The sequence below is a fragment of the Diabrotica undecimpunctata genome, chromosome 9 (genome assembly GCF_040954645.1).
Source record: "Diabrotica undecimpunctata isolate CICGRU chromosome 9, icDiaUnde3, whole genome shotgun sequence".
NCBI lineage: Eukaryota > Metazoa > Arthropoda > Insecta > Coleoptera > Chrysomelidae > Diabrotica > Diabrotica undecimpunctata.
In genome coordinates this window covers 31,695,429-31,720,697 of record NC_092811.1, presented here as the reverse complement: position 1 = coordinate 31,720,697, position 25,269 = coordinate 31,695,429, and the positions used below count along the sequence as shown (strand labels likewise).

Sequence of the window (25,269 nt, the reverse complement as noted above, 5' to 3'; positions counted from 1 at the left end):
TCAATAGTATACGGTTTGCCGACGACACTATTTTATTAGCGGAATGTCTTGAGGATTTACAACAAATGGTTGACAGAGTGGTAGAAGTCAGTGAAGAAAACGGACTGTACCTAAACACAAAAAAGACACAATTTATGATAATTACAAAAGCCCAACAGCGCCAAGAAAACATAATACATGGAGAACAAATTAAAAAAGTTGAAAAATATAAATATCTGGGTACAATAATTAACGAAAATAATGAGTACACAGAAGAGATTAAGGCAAGAATAGGACAGGCAAGAAATTCTTTCAACAAACTGAAAAAAGTACTCTGCGGCAGGGACATTTCAATTTCTTTAAAGATAAGACTTCTGAGATGCTACGTGTTCTCCGTATTATTTTATGGGTTCATGGGTTGGAGATTTGGACATTAAAGAAAGATGTTTCGGACAGATTAGAAGCCTTCGAGTTATGGGCCTACATAAGGATATTAAGAATTGGTTGGGTGGATCGAGTCACGAATGTCGAGGTGTTGAGAAGAATGGGAAAAGATAAAGAGGTTTTAAATGCAATTAAAGTCAGAAAACTGCCATATCTGGGACATGTCATGAGGGGCGAGCATTATAACTTGCAATTAATAATGCAAGGAAGAATACAGGGTAGAAGGAGTCGCGGAAGAAGACGCATTTCCTGGTTAAACAATTTGAGAGCTTGGTTTAACTGAACTTCTGCTGACCTCTTTAGAGCAGTGGTATCGAAAGTGCGAATTGCCATGATAGTTGCCAACCTTCTTGGAGGAGATGGCTCATGAAGAAGAAGGTCAAAAAACGGAGTATTTGGATTCTCCATTTAAAGATGGAGTTATAAATCCAAATAGGGTGGTAACCCTGGTCAATTGTGTGAAGGGTGATAGGTCACGATAGGGTTAATTATTTAGGATATGTACTGCAGAGCAACGAGGAGATAGATGAAAATACCTGCAGAGAGTAAGAGTTGGCTAGCTGAAATGGAAAGAGGTGAGTGGTGTATTGTGCGATAGAAAAATTGCTATGAAACTGAAAATTAAATTTTTCAAGACGGCAGTGAGACCAGCTATGATGTATAGCACTGAATGCTGGGCCATCAAAAATAAAGAAGAACAATGTAGCATGTGGCTGAAATGAGAATGTTAAGGTGGATGAGTGGAGTAACAACAATTTGTACACATTCAATGGTTGATTGACTCGCTGATTCAATTTTAATTGAAATATATGAACAATAATTAAATCAAGTTGCTTTCAACTTTTGTGGAGCAACTACAAATGATTTCGTTTGAGGTAGGTATCTGTAACAATAAAAATACATATTGACACATTTTGTTCCAGATTTTATCTGGAATGATAATAATGAAAATGAAGAAGAGAACGGAAATAAATGACGAATTCAGTTTTTCTACAATTGAAAGTGAGCCCGTTGAAAGTAATACGTGGTAGGTAATACACCTTGTGTCAATAACTCCAAAAACACATCTTCACAATTTCGCCCTCGACAAGCCAAAAGCACAAAGTGACAAATGATGATGATGATCACAGTCATGATCACAGTATATACTCTGGATGATGATAATGTGCCATATAAACAGTACAATAAATTGATAAACTTAATTTGGCATGGCATGAACATGAACGTAGACCAAATGTTAAATCAAAAAGTAATTTTAAAAAGAAGAAGAATAACACCACAAAAACCATAGATTACAAAATTATAAAGCCGAAAAGTTAGGATACAGTTGAAATATATTTATCCTGATATTAAAAAAGTCTAGCAATGGTAATGTAAATACTGTATTTTTTTATTAATATTTTTAATAATGTTTACTTTTAGCTTCCTTTATCACTTCTGCGAACAGCACAGAATCATCCTATGGCAAGTAATTTTTTACAATCTATTTACAATTAGACTTTTTCTATTTAAGCATAATTACTTTTTTTTAGCTTGTTGAATTAAAAAATGGTGAAACTTACAATGGTCACTTGGTCAGTTGTGATAATTGGATGAATATAAATCTCAGAGAAGTAATTTGCACCTCAAGGGTGAGTTTATTCAGATTTCTTCATGGTTTTCTCTTCAAGGATGTTGTTATTTTAGTAGTACCAATTTTAGGTAGTAATCATTTGTTCAATTTGTAAATAAAAATATCACTGATTTAGTTAGTAGCCACTGAACATTACACTAAGTTCCAGTAAACAATTGGTCTAACTTTATTTAGCTCCCATATTCTTCAGTAAAAACAATGGTGTAATGTTATCCAGTTCACATCACTTACATATTCTTATTAGACATACAACAAATTAAACTCTCTATTGCTTTTAGGATGGTGATAAGTTTTGGAGAATGCCAGAATGCTATATTCGTGGCAGCACCATTAAATACCTTCGTATACCAGATGAAGTTATTGATATGGTCAAAGAAGAAGCAGTGGTTAAAAATAAAGGTAGAAATGACATGAAAGGTGGAAGAGGTGGACAAAACCAGAGAAATAGACCAGCCTCCCGGGGTAAGTGAAGAGAATTACTTTTTTTATACACCAGAACATAAGATAGTTGTTGATTGTGGCCCAAAATTCAGCAAGGTTTGAATTTTGTGGTGAAAATTAATTGTAACTACAGTAAAACCTGTCAATAACAGCCACTAAAAATAAAAGAACTATTGGCTGTTATATAAAGGTAGCCCCTATTTGGTCAGGGTTTGCAGTCCATAAATACATACAAGATATTTAGAACTTTGTTTATTTTATTAATTAAAGTAAATATAATTCTTTACATCAACAGAAAACTACTAAAACTACTTTAATATACCAATACAAAACTTAAAACTACCATACAAAAAACAGATGTTCATTTTTTAGTGTTTGTCAATTTTTGTTATTGACATTTTTTAGCTTTGATTTAAGAACATCAGCTTCATATTTAAGTAAAATTCGAGACATATCCATAAAAATTTCACCATTATTTTTGCACAATAAAAATTTTTCTATGACACTCAATTTTGCACACACTTCTCTTATATTAGATAAAGTGGATTTTCAAGTTTCACTTTAGTTCACATCACTATTGTAAGAATTGTCTTTTTCCTGATCATTGCACAGTTTCTCAACAATTTGGAAGTTAGGGCTCTCTGTAGGTATATCACTGTCAATGGAAGCAAATTCATCTAAATCTAAAATTTCAGACTGTACGAAAGAGATGGGAGGGGATATATTGTCCTCTTTATGAAAATGTGGCTCTTCTTGGATAAAGTCAGGGAAACTGGCCTTAGAAAAAACATTACTTAACTGTAGCAGGAGATACTTTTTTCCAAGAAGCTGTAATCCAGATAAGTGAATTGGACAAATTTATGTTTTTTTCACAATTCTTGAAATCACATCCTGTCAATAAAAGCTAGAAGTCTTTTAATGAAAACAGTTGGTAAATCAATTTGAAAATACTGAATTATTCCTTGATCTAAAGGCTGCCAATGTGAAGTGGTGTTGGGTGGCTGGAAGACTATTTTAACCAGTGTTGCCAGATGATCAAAACGAAAATATTGTACAATGCTGTCGAAATTATCGTTTTTTAAATGATTTTATCGTACACCGACTGACAAAGGCTGGTTAGTCTAAAGGGTTAAGGCTAGGGTTAGTGTAATTAAATTAATTAATAAAATTATTTTATTGATAAACATAATACAAAACAAAAAAAAATAACAACTTATTCTTGTTCAACTAAAGTTTCAAAAATAATTTCTTCTTCTTGTAGTTCTTCCTGATCTTGATCTTCCAATTGTTTTTGTCCATACATTTTAAAGGATGTCATGGATTTTATCATTTCATCTGTAGGTTTAAAACTTACACATCCATTATCCAAATTAATACGCTGAGATGAGTGCTTAATTCCATTTAATGTTTGGGTAATGATTTTATTTCTGACTTTAGTTTTTATTAAATTAACTTTGTAAAAAATTCGTTCGCAGCTTGCACTAGAGTGAGGCAATGATAACACACACAATGCAAATTCACTTAAGTCTTTAAACAAATAATTACCCTCAAAATTTGTGATCTGACCTAGCTTGCAATAAAATAAATCAAGATCCTCTTCAAGTGGCAGTTCTTCTAAATGTTGTAGAGTTCTCCACTGATCATCGATTTTCTGCATTTTATCAACGTCCTGTTGTGGATCACAAATACGTGGTAATAATTCCATCAATGGAAAAAGTGTATTAACGTGTTTAATACTGCATTTTTCTAACATACTTAGTTTGCTAAGAATAGGAACTGCAAAGTCATACCTCTTTTTAATTTCTAAACAAGAATTAATTAAAAAGCGTCTGCATCTCTCATAAAAATCTTGCTTAATATCATTTTCTAAATTATTAATATTTCTGAGAACGCCAATTCCGAGATAGATATTATTAGGAGAATTAAATTTTGCTTTATTTGCTGGATCAATTTTGTCTATATCTGTTTGCCTTACATATTGAGGATCCATGTACGCCATTAATAAATCTTTATAGGTACAATTGACCATTTGCGTATGCAATTTCATTATAACGACTTTCTCGCTCTGAAAATATTTGTTCATATCAACAAATTTAGGCAAAACCCACTCTAAAAATAAATAAAACAGTTTTATTGCTTTGTCGAGAAAGCGACAAAAACTTTAAAGAAATTATCGTACATTTATCAATATTGATCGTACATCGTACAGTAACTTTAATTATCGTACAAATACGATAATTATCGTACTTCTGGCAACACTGATTTTAACATTCTATAATGGAACTTGAGAATGGATGTCACATTATCCAGGAAAAGAAGCAGTTTTGTATTTTGGTTTTTCATTTTATTGCCAAATTTATGCAACCATCTTGTCATAATTTCTTTTCTCATCCAACCTTTTTTGTTAGAGACCAATTCTAAGGGTAATTTGTTGATATGACTACTCTTAAAACAGCAGGAATTTTTTCTTTTTTAATTACTAATGGATCCTCTTTCGAACATTTCATATTTGCACATAGCAAAATAGTCAAATGTTGTTTTGATGCCTTCTTCCCTGCTTATTTTTCATTTTTTTAATGCAAATGTCTTCTTGCTAGGCATATCTAAGCAATAAAACTGTATTTCATCAGCATTGTATAACTTGGTTTTCCAGTCTTCTATGTCTTCCAAATTAACCTCTGTAGACTCACCAAAAATTTATTTAAATGTTACATTATGATGCTTGCAGAAACTTTCCAACTATCTATTTGATGTTGTATAACCTTTTATATGCATGTCTAGAACAATTCATTCTATTGGGAACCAAATAAAAAACAATTAAAATCAACAAATTAAAATGGGTGGGCAAATAAAAATGAAGCAACAACTAAATAATGGAATGGACAGATCAGGAATACATTCTTGGGTAGTACCTGGTTATTACAACAGTAGAAGAAAAAATATACAAGTTTAAAGAGGTAAAAAGATTTGAATACCTAGGTGTGGCATTCATCAGGAAACCTGAGATGTGAGAAAAAATCCAAAAGAGATTTACATCTGCAATTGCTGCTTTTTGTTGTGAACAAACTGCTAAGAAGTAAAAATATATTCAGAAGAACTAAAGTCAGTATATACCAGACAATATAAAACAGAACAAGTCACTATTCCACTGCAGAAAGGTCTGTAGAAAAATATTTTGATAAAAACCGTGAAATAGGGTATGGTTAAAAACATCAAATACAGGGTTGGAGAAGATATATGTAGAACCAAATATTTTGTGAGTCATACAAGCATGAAGACAGAGAGATGGTTGGGGCATATCCAGAGAGTGCCTGAGGCGAGAATAAATAAAATAATACTTACACATTACAGATTACAACTAGGGCAGCTCTTGGCCTGACATATTGCAACTTTTACAGATCTATTATGCTTCCCTCTGTTACTTAAAACTCTTCATTTAGCCCTATTCTCTGAATGGGGTTCCACAGCCTTTCATATACACTGATGGTGACAAGTCTCCTCTTCTGTCAAGCCCATACAACTCAAATGCTTATTGAGCCCACAGTATCCAGTCATCAGCCCCACTATCACTCTCAGTTTTTCCATTCTGGGTCAGTAAGTGGGCTGTGAATTTGGCTGAACGTTTTATTTATTTATTTATTTAATACACAGGATAACTCCATTAACAGTTTAAGTTACAATATACAATATCACAGTTAGGATTCATAACTTAAAATTACTTATAATATAAAATCAATATCAAAAAGTTACTAAAGTACTAAAAATATAACAAGAACAAAATTCAACAATACCAATATACATATCACAAAGCAAGAGATCTTCTTAACTGAGTTAAAGTTATATTGTAAGTAAGTATTGTAAGTTATATTATATCAAAATCGAGAACATTTAATAGCCCCATGTATCTATCCAATGGGTTATGAATACCATAGGTTGTTCTGTGGAAAGGGATATTAAAAACATTGTGGTAATGTAGAGCTTGATGGGGAACATTAAAGTTAATCTGGCTTAACAGGTTTGGACAATCAATAAATCCATATGATCTTATATATTGGTTCTTGGGTAAGGATGGAACACGATGGTTCTTGAGTAAGGATAAAGATAATTATTGTTCAATACAGGACTAATCATGAGTTTTAATAATGATATGGATGGATGGATGAATATGGTAAGCATATCTCAAAAATATATATATCGTATATCTCAAAAAATTATGCTGGACTCTTTCTATGGTATCAATATTGTTCCTAAAATAGGGTGACCAAATAACTTTAACAGTATTCTAAAATAGTTCAAACCAAGCAACAATACACTAATCTTGTTGAATCAATGGAAAAATACTTACAATTCCTAGTAATGAAGTTTAAATGTCCTTATTTAATTAGAGTTTATGTGGTCACAGAAAGTAAGCTTCTCATCAAAAATAATACCTAAATTCCGAATAGAAGAAACATAATTCAGTGGCTGATTATTAATAGTATAGCTTGTTTCAATTCTATTGATCTTACGTGAAAAACTTATAAAACAACATTTTTTACATTTAAGTGGAGTTTGTTCTGATTGCACCAATTTTGTAGTCAGTCTAAGTCATCTTGCAACAAGTCTTAATCTTTTAAGCTATCTATAACTTTCCAAAATTTCAAGTCATCTGCCAACATTAAACATACATTTAATATTTGTGGACATAAGTGTAGAAGTGTGGCCTCCTTGAGAAACTCCAGATGTTACTGAGATACTGTCAGACAGATGACAACCTATCTTGACTCTTTGACTTTTTCTGATGTAGAGTTTTTAATCCATTCATCAAACCTGACATGAAAGCCTACATTAATTAATTTGTCCAAAAGTATTCGGTGATCTACACATCAAGCTTTGGAAAAATCTGTATACATTGCATCTACCTGTTTACAGTCTTCTTTTGACATAATATATCAGATTGATAGCAAACCAAGCTTGTTACAGTGGATTTTTTACTATGAAAACCATATTGTGATTGAGATATTAAGCCTTTACATAACCAAGAAAGTTGCTTTGCTATAAGACAGTTGAAGAGCTGGGAATGCAGATTATACAAATGCTAAGATAATGTTCAATGTTGTCTTTCTGACCATTTTTAAATATAGGAATAACATAACTTTCTTTCAATGAAGAAGGAAACATAGAAAACATAGAAACATAGAAATAATTGGGAAAAGTTGAAGTTCTATATTTCGTCAATGGCACAAAGTAAGCAATTCATATAGAAAGAACTTCATAGAGTAATAATTTTGTAGCAACATCAATATCATTAAACATACATACCTGCCAGTCTATGGAAGCAAGGAAGTTGTTAAGTGCTATGTAATCGCCATTCTGAAAATCACAAAACAACTCATCATAAATCAACTTATTTCTATTTGTTTCTTTCACACGGAGGTTTGAGAAAAAAAACTTTTGTTCCACACATCCATCATAACCCACATGATGGATGCTAGGATCTACAAGGGGATCGCTTGCTTTTAAGATATTTAGCTCCTTTACATTAGAAAAAACTAAATCCAAAAATACATTACGATTATTGGGAATATTATTATGTTAATATAATTTTAAAAAACCAAAGGCTTGAGCAATATTCACAGCTGGATCACCTGCAGGAGAATGCACCATCACACCAAACTCATTATTTTCCCATAATGCATTGGGAAGATTGTAATCACCAAAAACAGAGATATCCTGTGCTGAGTATTGCATAACATTTTCCACAGTTTGACAAATCCCGTTCTATACTTCGCGAGGTGATTGTGGAGGTATGTAAATACCACCGACCACAAACTTGACTTCATTAAGTTGACATAAGATATATATTTGCTCAACCCGATCTTCACGAATACTAATGGTTTGTGATTTTAGCTTGTTGTTAACAAACACTAGTACACCACTGCCACTCAACTTTGCACTGGTTCTCTGAGGTCTATTACATCTGTAGATACTAAACCCATCACATTTAATTTCAGAATCAGTTATGTTATCATTTAAGTTACTCTCCACTAAAATAATTATATTGTACGAGCAGCAGGAAATACTTTTCAGGATCTCGGAAATCTTTGTATGAATGCCTGCAACATTTTGATAAAAAACTGTTAATGTTCTTTAATGAATTCTTTAGACTGTCTTTGTCCTGGTGTATTTCTTCACAATTCCAAAGCCTTTTCTTGCACCCATTTATCAATGGCTGCTGTTTTGTATGTGTTCATAACTCTAAAGCAAGCCATGCTATGTAGCCTTTGTGAAAGTCTCCTGAGCTTACTGCCATCATGGCCGCATCTTCCTTTGACTTTTTTATTTTTACTGATTCTAGATTCGTACTGTTACCAAGAGGAGCTAGGGAAGTATTAGGTTCACATGAGCAGAGCACCACACACTCGAGTAAGGCTAGTTACAACTAGAATGTTGTCTGGATGCTATTATATGGAAGCAACAGCCAAAATAAAATAATACTTGCTAGAGGAATTAGAGAAAAAAGGCAAACTTAAAACTAGATGGAAAAGGATGTTGAAAACGATAAACCAATAAGTCATGGAGCAATTATAGGTTATCTATGTATAGTGTTTATTGAATTTAAAATATCTTTAAAATTGTTTGGTAAATGGTATTTAATTCGGTGACGATTGAACTTTTTGCACTTTTCCACTAGCCCATATTTTACCGCAAGGGGTGAACCGCATTCATCACAAATTAGACGTTTTTTATCTCCTGAAGCTTTGATGGTGTGGATTTCCATTTATTGTTAAAGTTCTTGAACCCTTAGATCTATTGAACACACTGTGCTTTATGAAGTAGCCTTTTAGATCCATACTTACAGATAGGGTGATATGGGGATACTGTTATCGTTTATAGCTTCTTTGTTTTTCTAAGTAAAGACCATGCTTTTCTGCTTGATTTACCAAAGTCTAATTTTTCCACAGTTTCCATCCATTTTTGTCGTCTGCTGCATCCAAACAAAGTAAAGGACAAAAAAGGTAAAATAATTACAGATTTAAATGAAAAACTGGCAAGATGGACAGAATACATTGAAGAACTTTTTGCAGACGAAAGACCAGAAATAGCAGTGGCAGAACCTACAGACGACACAACAGGGCCTGAAATCCTAAAAAGCCAGGTAGAATATGCTATAAGGAACACAAAAGGGGGTAAAGCTGTAGGACTAGATGAAATTCCTGTAGAATTGTTGAAACTAATAGACGACGACGCACTTGAAATAATGGTGAACCTCTTTAACACAATTTATAGAACAGGCACCATACCAAAGAAATGGCTCTCCTCTACTTTTGTCACAATCCCGAAGACGAATAACGCCAGAGAGTGTTCAGACCACAGAACTATAGCATTGATGAGCCACACACTAGAAGTATTTTTAAAAATAATTCACAAAAGAATATTTAATAAATTAGAAGAGGACATAAGCGCCACACAGTTTGGATTCAGAGGTGGACTGGGAACACGGGAAGCTTTGTTTGGTCTGAGTGCGTTAATGCAAAGATGTTTGGATGTAAACCAAGACCTCTACGTAGGTTTCATAGATTTTGAGAAGGCCTTCGATAAAGTCAGACACCAAAAGCTGTATGAAATCCTAAGAAGCAAAAACATCGACAGTCGCGACATTAACATCATATCCAGGTTATACTGGGGACAAACAGCAAAAATCAAAGTTGATAATGAGTTAACCGAAGAAATTGAGATTCGTCGAGTTGTGCGTAGGGTTGTGTGCTTTCTCCACTATTATTCAATATATATATATATATATAGCGAAACAATATGTCAGGAAGCGCTCCTAGAGCAAAACATTGGTATGAACATTAACGGAGAGTTAATTAACAATATACGATACGCTGATGACACGCTAATAGTAACAGATAACCTAGTAAATTTACAGTTTTTGATGGAAAACATAAACACCCATACCAAAAAATATGGTCTAAAACTGAACATCAAAAAGACTAAATTCATGATTGTAAGAAAGAAGCTATACACCAATGTGAATTTAACCATAAATAATCAGCCAGTTGAAAGAGTTACGTCCTACAAATATTTAGGGGTTTGCTTCACTGATACTAATGACCAGACAAGAGAAATCAAGAGGCGAATAGAGATAGCGAGACAATCGTTTGTCAAAATGAAAAAGTTCCTATGCAGCCGGGACATAAATATAAACTTAAGAACGAGAATGTTAAGGTGCTATGTTTTCTCCGTTCTGCTGTACGACATGGAAGCCTGGACACTGAAAAAGATAAACATAAAAAACATTGAGGCATTCGAGATGTGGTGTTACAGGAGAACGTGGAAAATACTATGGACAGAAAGTGTAACAAATCAAGATGTTCTGCTGAAGATGGGGAAGGAATGCGAAGTCATAAGAACCATATAAACGAAAAAACTGGAATATCTGGGCCACATAATGAGAGGAGAAAAGTACTCTCTGCTTAGACTCATAATCCAAGGAAAAATCTCGGGAAAGAGAAATGTGGGACGTAGGAGGATTTCCTGGTTGCGAAATTTAAGGGAGTGGTATGGGTGCAGTTCAATACAGTTGTTCAGAGCTGCAGCCAACAAAGTGAAGATTGCTGTGATGGTAGCCAACCTCCGATAGGAGACGGTACTGCAAGAAGAAGCATCCAAACTGTGCAGTAGTTCGTCTGCAATTTCTCCGTCTTGGCTTTCGTTGTATTCTTGATACAATTTCTCACAGTTTTCATCCCATCCTTGGACATACTCTTTATGATATTATCTGTTTATAGTTTTCTTCGCTGTAGAGATAACCGCGCCAACAAATCTCATGTAGTTTGCACGTGTTGGGGGTATCCATCCCAGACATTTGTCCAATCTTTCAGTAAAAGTCGCCCAGTTTGCTTTTTGAAAGTTCCACCTAGGTTGAGGAAAAGATGATATTATTGGTCTTTTGATGCCAATTTCTATTACAACTGGTCTATGTTGGCTACGTGGAAAATCTGACAGTACTGTACGTGAAGCTACCAGTGGTTGATTGTTTTCATTTGTGGAAACAAAACAGGTCTGGTTTGTATTCTCGGCTACAGGCTACAGATTGAAAAGTTCCCCGATGTTTAGCGTCAAAGACTAAATAAGTGTCAGCATCTCCGCTCCAGTTTATAAGAGCCTCGCGGTTTTGATCATTGTGCCTATATTTCCAGAGTTCATGGTGATTGTTGAAGTCTCCAACATAAACTGAGGGGTGTGGGTGGGCGTGAATAACATGCGGAGACCACAGGACTGTCGGGGGTTTATAAATATTGCTGACAGTAATTTCGCCAATTTGTATAGTAACCGTATGAATGTTATTTATGTCTGATGTAGAAAATATGTGTGCATTTTCTATTTTGTTTCGAACATAGGTTGCCACTCCATAAGCTGGATGGTAAGTTGCACCCAATAAATCATAGCCATGAATTCTTCCTCTAGCGAGAATTCGTTCTTCATTTTCTACATGGGTTTTCTGAATTGCGACCACGTCGATATTATTTTCAATGAGTACCCTTTTGAAGGTACTCACATTTACTTCTACTAATACCTTCTATATTTAAATGGCAGATTCGGATGCTTGGTCAGAGTCCTTTTGTCGCTTGATCCTGAGAAGGTCCATTTAAATTGTTGGTTGGAGGCATATCTTATATTCGTAATGTGTTCTTGCCAGAAGATCTAGCAATTCTAGATTGTCTAGCTGCCTATTGCGCTAGTTCATTTGCGCTCGTAAATTGCATAGAGTTCTCTTGTTAATATAGTTGCAGTATCTGGAATTCTATGTTTCAGAATCTCTGTGCTGTTAATTATTGCCACTCCATATTGACTCCATTTTCAGTTTTAGATGCATCTGTCTCTGTATAGTATACAGTGTAATCGAAATTGGAGTAAATTAGATCTCTGAAGAGTTGTATGATAAGATTAGGATTGGCGCTATTTTTTTGGAATTGTCATAGACTGAATTGACTGTTGGAATTTTTATAATCCAAGGTGAAGATGAAAACATATTTTTGTATTGACTGATAATAATATAAAACATCACTTTCATTTAACAAACAATTACAATGTCTCTCCCCTCAAGAACTTCTTCGATAATTGTCAAATAATTACAATAACACCCATCACCAGCAATCCAGGATAGTTTGAACAATGTTTTACAAATCATTACCTAATAATTCTTGTACCGGCATCATTTAATTTACCTGGTACCTTAGACCTGAAGATGCTTAGCAAATTGTAGTAAGCGGAACCGGTCGTTTTGGTGGTAAAATTAAATTGATTGTGAGTAAGTCTTATTTTATTTCTTTTTACCTATTTGAAATGGACTCACACAGGCAACACATTCATGATATTTTTTTCAATTTTTCATTAAGTTTCCGTTAATATTCACGACTCTGTCCCCTTCAGAAAATATATACCATTTTGTTAGTCTTGTTTTTAATGGAAGAGGCTTGGTTGAAGTGATCCTGTGATTAGCATGGGCGCCCATATATCAAAATCCAGGGGGGGGGGCAAGTCAACTCAAATTTTTATTTTGATCCATACAACTTAATAAAAACTAAAATAGCCGATTGCAAAAATGCAAAAATATAAACATGATTTACAAACAGTAAAGAAATACCAGAAAAGTAAAAGTAATCTTAAACAAAAAATTATTAACAACATATTTTATGGTATGACTTTATACATACAAATTTTATTATACAAAATTTTTTATGTAGGAATAAAAAAATCAATTTTAAGCAAGGATGTTAAAAAATAGTAATAAAAAAAGCAGGTACTCTGAGATACGAAATGCAACACAAGCAATAGTGTAGTTTAAATAATATGTAAGTAACATAATATCTGAATTGAAAAATTTCTTTTACTAGGAAATTAAAACAAATATTCAAAATTGTACTACGTTGAAAGGGTTAGGGTAGGGTGTACAGTACACCCTTCTACTACCTTGCTTAGCCGAAATTGCATAAATAGTCAAATGTGTGCAATCTTCAAATACTTCGCTGGGTGCCAACTTATTTATATTTGACATTAAAAATTTGTACTATGTTGTAAACAATTGAAGAAATTTAATTAAAAATTTATTTGTTATAATTTATTATAAAAAAATTAACATTTTTTTTCAGTTAGTATTGTATGTATTATAATTTATTGAAACGAATAATTTCCCAATAGAATCTAAAATGGTAAAATGTTAAACCCAACAAAACGTAAAAAGTAAACTTGATATTGAAGGCTAGTGCTCTGTATCTTGTGAAAATAAAAACTGAAGGTTTCTGGGCTTTTGTCCAAACTCATCTATTACTTTTTTAATAAAATTATTTCGATTGTTTTCTATTTTATTTCTATGAACGCTCATCATACATAGTCCATCTAATTTTTGTTCACTTATAGTGGACCTAATCCAGGTTTTAACCCTTCGAAGAGTTGAAAATGATCTTTCAATCGTGCATGTAGTGGGAGGAAGGCACAGAGAAATTTCTATAGCTTGGGCTATAGCTGGGTAAAATAAGCAATGGTCTAGTAGCTGTATCATTGAAATATCTTCTACATCTAAATTGGTTTGATTTTTCCAATAATAGAGCCACAATGATGCCTGTTCTTTTAGATTAGTAATTTTGTATAAATTATTTATGATTTCTATTATTTTGGCGAGGTCTTCTTCAGTTAATTTTATTATGTTTTTGGGATGCAAGTTATACAATAACATACCAGGATCATTGTCTTCTGAAAATCTGACACCAAGAGAACTAATTAAAGAATCTAGGTACGGAATAAATAATGACACTCTAAAAAAGTCTTCAGCGGAATTAACCGCATGGTTTGACCGTTGTGTTTGCTTTCTAGGAGCGATTCGTGGTTTTTCAAGGGTAATACTTAGAGATTCGGCATCATTTGTACTCTTTTCAAAAATTGTTTTAAAAGTTGTTTGCGCTTCTTGTCTGTGCTTTGTTATCATATCAAGAAATAACTGTATATGATTTTTAACTGCCAGCATATCTATTGATTTAGTTTGTAAAATGTTTACTATGGGTTCTAAGAAAGAAGAATATTTGGAAATCAAATTTAGGGAAATTATAAAAGTGGAATCAGATGTGGCACATGAAAGCTGCTGTGCTCTTGATCTTGTTGAGCAATTAAATTTGTTATCTGCTATTATTGTTTCTAAAACATTTTTGATTTCAATAAAATTTACTAGGCCACTATACCAAATATTTAAGTCAAACAAGTAAAAACGTGTAGCATTTATTAAGCGGATATTTTTTTGTGAGAGTAAATTTTGCATTTGACATGGGACGAAATAAAGTTTAAAATTGTTGGTACAGGTACACTTTCTACCAATTAAGGCTTGATACCTACGACATCTCAAAATCCCTCTTTGCATTGTACAATATTATTATGGTAGGTAGCTACATTCGAGGCATTGTTAAGGAAGTACCTTGGAAGGAAGGCTGGTTTGAGGTATTGTTGCAAGTTTCTCGCCACAATATGCGTAAATAATGTATTTTTTTTTAAATATACTTACATACATACTGATTTTTTAAATAATATTACTAATAATAGGGGGGGCAACTGCCCCCTCTTGCCCCCCCCCCTTTGGGCGCCCATGGTGATTAGATATATTATATTGGTAAATGTTGCTCTGGATAGACAGTATTTCGATTCTTTGGTCCCATTTTCAGTCAAAAATTGTACTAATGTATAACTTTTTTTTTATTAAATTTGCATTCCACTTCGATGTTGAAAGCTCGGCGCATTGATAATCGACTAACTGAGGAAAGACTGCTGAGTTTCATATTAATTCCTGTAATAAACACATAATCCACAAAAAATTCAGCATTTTGAAGTGTACCCGCTTGGCAAATAATTACCAATATTTATATTTTTAAATTACTTTTTAATTTTGTTTTGGAAGTTCTCCTACTTTTCTTAACATGTTAAACATTTAAACAGCACTTAGCTTCCAATCACTTTTAACTGTTCATAAAAATGCTCTTTATAAAATCTGAATTTAAGTTATTCTACAAAATTAATATTTTTCCAATTTTTATTTGCTTTTAGGAAACTTTGGAGGTGCCAGGGGTAACAAACAAGGAGGTCAAGGAGGAAGAAATCCTCAGCTACAGAAGCAGAAGCCAAAATGACTTGTATATTATCGTGCGTTTAGGTTTACTGTCGTAATTTAAGAATTATTATTAATAAATTTCAAATATATCTAACCAGATCTTTTTCAAGACACCAATAACGTTACATAACCCATACGTTAATATTAGTTATTCTTTGGAAGGTTATAATGTAAATGTAAATGCAAAGAAAATGTAAATAACTATACATGTCGATAAATGAATATATCGATTTTCGGTCTTAAATGAAATCTCAGTTTTTCTGTGTCGCAGCAATAGTCGGAGTATTCTTTTGGATTGACTCAGGGGCGTTATGGCCTATATATGAATATCACCACGACGAAACTTATGGTTTATTCCAAATTACGAACACAAGCAGTCTTGAACAGGCTAGAATAGTTATTTATGTACCCAAGGGTATTAAATAGATGTTTATGCCCAGAGGGCGACGATGTTACAAACCCGAGGTTTGTTTATCATACTAGTTCGTTACTGTATCTACAAATAAATATGTTCTAAAAAATCCCAAATTCGGTTTCATTTTGACAAAATATTTACTATAGAGCGTTCCAAGTTAAGAAAATAACATTAGGCTTATGGAGATCAGTGTTGCCAAAACTCTCAGGCATGCGATTTACTAGAATGTCGATATATTTTTCGAATTTCTATTTTCAATTAACATTTAACTGTAAAGTTAGAATAACAACTGAAGAACCACAAAGCACAAAGCCTTATTATCATTATGTAGTCTCAGAGAACGACATAAAATCGCTGACATACGCACATCGTATTATTTTAAGTTGCAATTAGTAATTAGATATATGCATTCCAAGCGGTATGTTTATTTGCTTTTAAATCTTTAATAGCCGACAAAGTGCATGATTTAACTAAGCAATATTTTCTACTGATTTCTATGATTCATGGTATATGATATTCTTACCGAAAAACAAATAAACTGTCGTTACTATAATTAAAATAAAATAAAATAAAATTATCTTTTGTAAATAGGTACTATCTATTTAATTAAAATCATTTTCCGTACTTTTCATCTCTTGTTGCGAATGGGCACTTTTGGTCAATTACGTTAAAAAACATTAATTTAATTCACGTCTGTGAAAACAAAAATACAAATTATACAACTCTGAATCGTACTTGTGTTCATGGCAAATACATGGCCCTATCTCCGCAATGTTATTTTCTTAACGTGGAACGCTGTATAGTAGACATTCTATCGCCCGTTTTATGTTGCTACGCTACGGAAATGCTCTCAAAGATGTTTCTAATAAGTTATCTTTTACTATCTCTCGTTAGCTATCTTTACGCGGGCATAAAGTCCACTATTACGTAGTTAGTAACTAAGCAATAAAAACGGGGGGGGGGGGGGTTTGTTGCGATGTAGAAACATCCTTGTTGTTTTATCGCGCTTATATAATCTATTCTAGATTACGGTGCTACTCTTTATGGTTTCGCCTCCAAGAACCTTTTAAGAAAAATCGACACGTTTCAAAATTCTATTATGAGGGTATGTTTGGGTGCTATGAGATCAACCCCTATACAACCCTTATATCTTGAAGCCGCTGAGCTACCCCTGGAAACTAGAAGAAACTTTTTAAGTGAAAAAAGCCTTCTTAAAATTCTATTAACTAACTCCCAGTTATTTTCAAGCGTCCGTCAACTTAACGAGTCAGATCTTACAAACAAATATTGTAAGAAAAAACCTTCTCAAAGAACTCAGGTTACAATACCCACTTATAGTGAGAACACCATTATGAGTAGCAATCTTCTAAGATCTCTACTGCAGGATTATAGGGAAGAGACAGTAATATACACGGACGCATCAAAAACAACAGAAGAGACTGGATGCGCATACTTTTTACCTGCTACAAACGTAGAATTCAAGTATAAACTACCATATGAATTTTCAATCTTTTCAGCGGAATCAATAGCTATACTTGAAGCTCTAAAATATGCTAAAAACACCTGCAATAGACATATTTTAATTCTGTCAGATTGCCTTTCAGTTTTGCAGAGCATAAAAAACATTGAATTGCCCTACATACCAACATTTAGCAACCCCTACATATTTGAAATAAAAGATCGATTGTATCATTTATCATCGACTGGAGTCAACATAAAATTTATTTGGGTCAAAGCACATATTGGTCTCAAACATAATGAATATGTAGATCATTTGGCTAAAATGAGTGTAACAACTGGCTCTACGTTGAAATATATGCTTAATACATCAGATGTTACTACGATTTTCAAAAAAAAATCAGCAACTTAGATGGAAAGAGTAATGGAAACATTACTGTTCTACAAACCATAAAAGGTATACCTCTTTACAACCAACTATACTTCAAACAACCTGGTTTCAGAATTGCAAAGCTCCTCGTAACTATATTACTACTATAAATTGAATACGCTTTGGACATGCATGCTACCCATGCCATTTATTTAAAATTAAAGTCATCGATGATGATAGTTGCAAACATTGCGGTAAGCTAGGTGACCTCGATCACATCTTCTTTGAACGTCCTAAATTTATTCAGCATTCAAACTCCCTGTATATAAAATTAACTAAATGCAATACATACGCTCCATATAATATACAGTCCTTATTAGCCATAGGTTCTGTAACAATATATAATTTAATTATAGAATTTTTGTCAGACACATGCATAGCTTTATAAATCTGGTACTCGTTCATGAAAATTTTCATGAGCGTGTATAGGGTTAGATTTGTACCCTTTGTTTATCCTATATGTAACAATACTTTATCCGTGGTCCAGTATTGTTTGTCTGTTAAAATAAATGTGTTGACGGACCAATAGATGAGAAGCGAGTGTCCTTGTATTTTCCTTCGACGTGTTCTTCTATTAATTATTCATCTATTTCGTTTTAGGGATATCGCTGTGCATTTGTCTGAGAGAAATAATCTGTACTTATGTGTATATACCTTCTGAAGGAATATATTATAACCTTTCGAGACTGGCTGAATGACGAAAGTCTATGCCACAAAAAAAAGCAATAAAAACACACTCATAACCTCTTATGACATAAAGAAATTTACTATGAATTAAAAACTTCTTGTGTAAAATGGTATAAATTTATTAAAGCTTTTAAAAATATCCAAAAGGGATTTATAAAGTTTTAGAAAATTTTCAGACCATCATCAGTAAAAAACCTAGAAATAAGTTTTACCACGTTAAAAATTAAAGCAAATGGGTAAACTTTTGACGGTTAAGTTAAACATGTGGTAAATACTTACGTCTATATCGTTCTCTTAATAACGAGCGATCCACAATAAATTATTTTCGTCTAAGCTACCCGAACAAAAAATTACGCATGTCTTGTTTTAATCTGGATTTGTTTTTTTTATAAATTAATTTTGATTAACATTGTAGAAAAAAAATCGGCCAAAACTTTTAACACAGAACTTTGAACAAAAATCAAAAAAGATAACAAAATTGTAAGTAATAATAATAAATACAGTACTGTGCGAATTAATGGAATCATAGACAGTTTTAGTGAAAAACAGTTTATATAAAAAAAATATATTTTGACAAAACTATAAAGGTAAACATCATTTAGTAGAAAATATGTCCCCCTTTGGCTGCAATTTTTGCTTTTACCTATTTTTGCATAGGTTCTACGAGCTTCTGACAGTTCCCAGATATCCTTTCATCTCGAAACCAAACCTGAATGACCGCTTCTATCATTTTTATTTTTGTAGTACAATCGGTTTTGCGCAATAAGTTTTGCAAATGGCCCATAAATCTTCAATATGGTTGAGTTCTGGCGAATTACCAGGCCAATCCACAACATAAATCTTCTTATTTTTGAAAAAATTCATCATTTGCTTTGACTTGTGACAGGAAGAAGAGTCCTGTTGAAGAATCGCTCCTCCTTGGAGCTGACATTTTTGGAGTTCTGTGTCTAAACGCTGTTCCAACATAGATTTGTACTTTTGGCTGTTCATCATGCGTTCGATTGGTACCAAAGATCCAACCGCCATGTATGAAAAACATTCCCAAAACATTTTTTTGACTGGATGTTTTATGGTTTGATCAGTATGAGATGGTGTAAGGTTTTCATTTTCAGACTTTCTGACGAATTTCGACCGCTGTCCCTGAACTATAAAGTGAATTTCACCTGTAAATAGGACTTTTCTCCAGTCGTCTACAGTTCCAAACATCAAATTAACTTCTTTTCTTTGACTATATCTAATTTATTTAATTTCCTCATCTTATTCCGGTTATTAACCATTACCACTGTAATGGAAATATAGCAAGGAAATAAAGAAGGAAAAATTAAGAGACAATTAGCCTAGTAAAGAGAAACAATTATTTAAGAAACTATTGCGTATTCCAAATTGATTAAAAGAACAAATAAATTCATAGCTAGTAGGTAACATATTTACGTAAACATTTTTCATTAAACAAGGATTGAAAACTCGACCCAGTTAAATGCAGTACACGAGTCTCAAATATCAGGCCACCAAGGTTGTTTAAATCACGTTTCAAAACATAGACCTCGGCCGATATACAACACGAGGATCAGTCAGCAAAAAAAAACAATAACGCGACCTTGGTACTACGACTGAAAATTGAGAACAGGGACTAATAAAAGAGCGAACAAGGTGGCCAGCGGCGTTAGTAGGAAGTGGTCACGCAGCAGCTCCACGCCATAGTGTGGAGATCGGAAGGTACGCAGACAGTGGACGCGTTATTTAACTCGACGGGGTAGTGTGACGTATAAAGTGTCGGCAACTGGAGATTCGAAGGTACGAAATCTCAAATCCCGGTAGACTGGAGGCGTATTCCCTAGCTAGAGCCTAGATACGCAGAGGTAACTAAGATCTCTATATACTAACCCCAGGTATATCTAATAATACGGAAATTGTCTGATCTTTAATTCCTTGCTTGTCTTTTCTCGTCTCTCTTCGCGCCTGAGCGAACATTTTTGTCATAACTGATATTTGTAATGTACAGTCTAGTTAATACATTGTAAATTCGAAATTGTTTTGTTATTCCTAGCCGTTACAGGTCGAGACTAGAAGAGATACACATTTCGCTATGCAGTGCTCCGGCTTCTAACGTAAGCCCATAGCCTCTCACTCTTTGCAGGACCTGAGACCGAGAAGTCCTTAATCCCCTTCCTTTCCAAAAAGATTTCTCTACCCTCTTGTAAATCCGCGAGGGCGAAACCAGTCAGTTCAGACTAGTGGAGTCAGTAAGCCTTGCCCCGCTCGCAGGGATGAGTATCCCCTAAGAATTGTAGAGGCATTGATAAGGAGATTGAAACAGACGTCTTCTACAATGGTGACAGCATTTATCAGAGTGGAGACAATTCATTAGAGGGGTATATTAGATTTAATTACAGCTTCCATCAATAAATTATCCTATATTATTAGACCACACTTAACTAAAATTTTTTCATTTACCTCTCTCTTCCTTCAGTTGTCTCAAACAGTTGTACAGTTTCTTTCAGTATTTTCAGTCTATTCCAGGGATCCTCACTAGGATTTCTTTGAGAGCCTAATAGTTTGAATTAAATTTTCCTCAGGGCTGCAAGTACAAGTGGTGGTATGAAATAACTTTAAAACTATATGACTATAACATAGTTTATTACAAGTTACGTAAAAACAATATAATTATAAATTATATGGACTGTTTTGCATGTAAAAAGTATGAAAATGTCTTTTACTTGACTCCAGGAATGTCAAGTCCTGAATTTGTTAATTCTTTGAAGTCGACGGGCGAAATCTTTCACAGCCCTCTAGAATGTTTTCAACGTTCTTACTAGTTAGCCTAGATATGTACTTGTTTTTTATGAACTTCAGCTTACTGAATGTAGATTCACAGACATATGTAGATGCAAAAATACACAAAATTTTCTGAGCACAGTCAAGTTAGGAAATTTGTCATTTTCAACTGCTTCCCAAAACTTATAGTGAGCTTTTTCCGTCTTTTTTTCTTCAAAAATACTTTTGAACTCTGTATCATTCTTAAGATCAATTTACTCATTTTTCAAATCCCTAGCTTGGTATCCAAAAATAGAAAGATGAGCTACATTTGCTGTTGTTATTGCCCATGGATTTTCCACCAAGCGAAATGGTTCTTGGAATTTCCTGAAGTCACTAAACCTCACAGACATTTCATCCTTTAGGTCTGCTAACAGCTTCAATAGGTCAGAAATCTCTTGACTTTCATCTGGATTTTCATCAAACAGTGCTTTACGGAAGGAAAGCTGGAATAATCTTCATTTGGCAATTCTTCAATATACATATTCAGCTTCTGCTCCAGTGAAAACACAATACTCATCATTTTCGTTACAATGTTATTGTAGCCTCCTTGAAATGTGGTCAATGTTTCATTCATAATGCTCATTGTATCAGTGAGAAACGCTACTTTAAGCCACCAACTAAAATTATTAATATCAGGAAACTCTTTATTCTTTCTAGCCAAAAAAGAGTAATCTGATGTCGAATGCTGAAGAAACGTTCCAAAACTTTACCCTTACTCAGCCATCTCACTTCTGTGTGGTAAAGAATGTCCCCATATTGCGACATAAGTTCTTTCAAAAATTCTTGAAACGTTCTGTGGTTTAGTTCATTTGATCTTATGACATTCACAATCTTTACAAGTGTTTTCATAACACAGCTGAAATTTTCACCAAATTTAGCAGCTAAGCTTTCTTGATGAATGATAAAATGGAAACTCAATAAATTATCATTTCCCAAGTGTTTTTTCAACAGCTGAACAAACCCTATATTTCGCCCCAACATTGATGGGCAACCATCAGTACACACAGAAAAAACCTTGCACAAGGTTTTGAAATATCTTTACTGGCCGGCCAGTACCACTATGGAGGGGGTAGATGTGACTAATGCGAAATGCGGTACAATGCATGGCGTCGCTCTACAATACTGTAATCTGAATAAATACATAAATAGAAACATAATTATATTATAACTCGCAAATTTTGTTTTACTGCCTAGCAATCTGAGGATATTCTATCACAATTATAAGTTCTATAGAAAAAACCATACTTAATACTTATTTTGGTTCTTTACTCATATAATACTACAACTATTCAAGTTTATCATCAACTCATCAATTTATATTTATATTATAAAATATTTTTTTTCAAATCACATATTTGTTTAACTCTGCCAGTTTTATTGTCAGTTAACTTTTAATCCATAAACTTTAAACATAAAATTACATATCGTCGCCTAATTCGCAAAAATCACAAAACCTCGTATATCCAATTTTGGATTAGATTTATATTTTTAGTTCTATGGATGGAAAATCTCGTTTTTCACCTAGAACAGCTTTCACAATAAATCTTTCTGCTTCGTGCTGCCTTCTATTGAGAAAAAAAAAGAACCTCGTATATCAGTGAGCTCTCCATGTTTAGTACAAAAACCACGCATATACATTGTACTTGTACTCATTATTTCAAGTGAAGTTTTTATCGCTGCTCTTGTCTTCCAATATTTTTTTTTGAAGAAAAACGATAAAAGGCAGGTAAGTTCAATATTTTATATACCTTCTAATTATATTTAATGACAAAACACCTTCGGTTGTAAGTGGTTATGTTTACGAAAACCTAGTAAAAAGGTTATGTTTACTATAGTTGTTTAGAAAACCTCGTACGTACGTACGTACATCAGATTTACGGGATTTTTTGTCTATAATGTAACACAGTGAATGCATGACATTTTATATGTTTTGTACTTATTTAGGAGCTTTCTTTCTTGATTGTTAGACCTACTATTTTAGTTTTTTGGTTTAAAATAATAAATTCGAACAAAGACTGATAATTTCATAAACCATAATTTTACATTTTTATTACATTATGTTAACTGAGGTCTATTATTTTATACAGACATGAGATGTCGGAGCAAACTTCTTGTGGACTTGGCCCTCAAGAAAAAGCAAACAAATTTGGAAAGACTGTCGTCAACCATCACCTCTACTTGTGACAACTCCATCTTTGAAAATAGTCCCATACAGTACGCCAAAAGTTCACTTCAAGGTGAGTTTATAGTATATAACGTCATTATATAAATACTTTCATGAGTCTAATGTCGATCAGGATACAATAGTAACAATTTTCCGTTATTTTTAGACTACCGTTCACATGATTATCCAAACACTTCGCAGAGAATAGAAGAGTACGAACTTGTAACGAAGAAAACGGATTCATTTTAAAATCGGTTTCGGAACCTACAGAAGATATTTTCAGTCATTATTTGGAACAATCAACAATCCTGGACTTATACAACTCATTGCCAGAATTGGATACAATTACACCGTCTCTAGGAGTAATAGTTGAAGACATTTTTTTTATTACATCTTTTATTTATTGTAATCTGTTTCTACAAATAAAAAAAAAAACAATAATCCATAAGTTTATCGCGTAATTAACACAGGGGAGATCCGTCCAGTGACAAAAATCCTTTGAGATTAATTTCAAATATTTATATGTACTAGTATAGTTAAAAAGTTGAGGATGACAGGACACAACAAGATAGCATGAACGATTGCGAGGAACATGATATAGGTTCAAATATAACTAAGAATGAAATAATACATGCAATAAATCTGTCAAAATCTAATAAAACTGCGGGGCCTGACACAATTCCAACTGACACAATACTATATACATATAATACGGGTGTTATTCCGAGAGATTGGCTCAAATCAACATTTATTACATTACCAAAAAAACCTAATGCAAAGGAATGTAATGACCACTGTATAATTAGTCTAATGAGTCACACACTAAAAATATTCTTAAAAATTATCCATTTAAGAATTTTCAGAAAAGTGGAAAAGACATCACTGAAACCCAATTTGGATTTAGGAATGCCATGGGTACAAGAGAGGCATTATTTGGATTTAACGTCCTCATGCAAAGATGTATGGATGTAAACCAACCACTCTGTTTGTTTTATTGATTACAATAAAGCGTTCGATAAGGTCCGACACAACCGTCTTATACAGTTACTTAAAGATAAACACATTGACAAAAAAGACTTGAGAATAATAACTCATCTCTACTTTAACCAAACAGCAAAAGTCAGGGTAGGCAAAGAACTTTCGGAGGAAGTAGAGCTGAAAAGAGGCATAAGGCAAGGTTGCATACTTTCCCCCTTATTGTTCAATCTATATTCGGAAGAAATAATTAAAACATCACTCGAAAATGTAACAATTGGAAAAAAGTCAACGTCAGACCCATCAACAATATCTATCCATCATCAATATCAGATATGCCGATGATACTATATTAATTGCAGAAAATATACAAGATCTACAGATACTTTTAGATAATGTAGTAAATGCTAGTGAGGAAAGCGGACTATTGCTTAATGCTAATAAAACAAAATTTATGACAATTTCCAAAACACAACAACAAGACATTTTAAACATAAGAGGGGTTCCAATAGAAAAAGTAAAAAAATACAGATATCTTGGTACAATTATGAATGAAAATAACGAGTATACAGAAGAAAAAAAAAATGAGAATTGGACAAGCTAGAGCAACATTTAATAAGATGAGAAAAGTATTATGCACTAGAGACATTAGTTTACAACTCAAAATAAGAATATTACGTTCATATGT

General features: G+C 33.3%; 1 protein-coding gene across 1 annotated transcript; it reads left to right on the top strand.

Moving 5' to 3' along the window:
* The first annotated feature begins 1,646 nt into the window (after positions 1-1,646).
* On the top strand, positions 1,647-15,729 carry LOC140449341 (U6 snRNA-associated Sm-like protein LSm4). Its single transcript, XM_072542476.1, has 5 exons — positions 1,647-1,791; positions 1,846-1,887; positions 1,956-2,054; positions 2,335-2,518; positions 15,572-15,729. Exons 1-5 carry the CDS (start codon positions 1,789-1,791, stop codon positions 15,652-15,654), a joined length of 411 nt encoding a protein of 136 aa, XP_072398577.1. The 5' UTR covers positions 1,647-1,788; the 3' UTR covers positions 15,655-15,729.
* Positions 15,730-25,269: the final 9,540 nt, after the last annotated feature.

Bases quoted from the DNA above. Each gene is read 5' to 3' on its own strand.
- LOC140449341 (XM_072542476.1), top strand. The intron at 1,888-1,955 runs GCAAGTAATTTT...ACTTTTTTTTAG, and splicing joins CAGCACAGAATCATCCTATG to CTTGTTGAATTAAAAAATGG. The intron at 2,519-15,571 runs GTAAGTGAAGAG...ATTTGCTTTTAG, and splicing joins AAATAGACCAGCCTCCCGGG to GAAACTTTGGAGGTGCCAGG.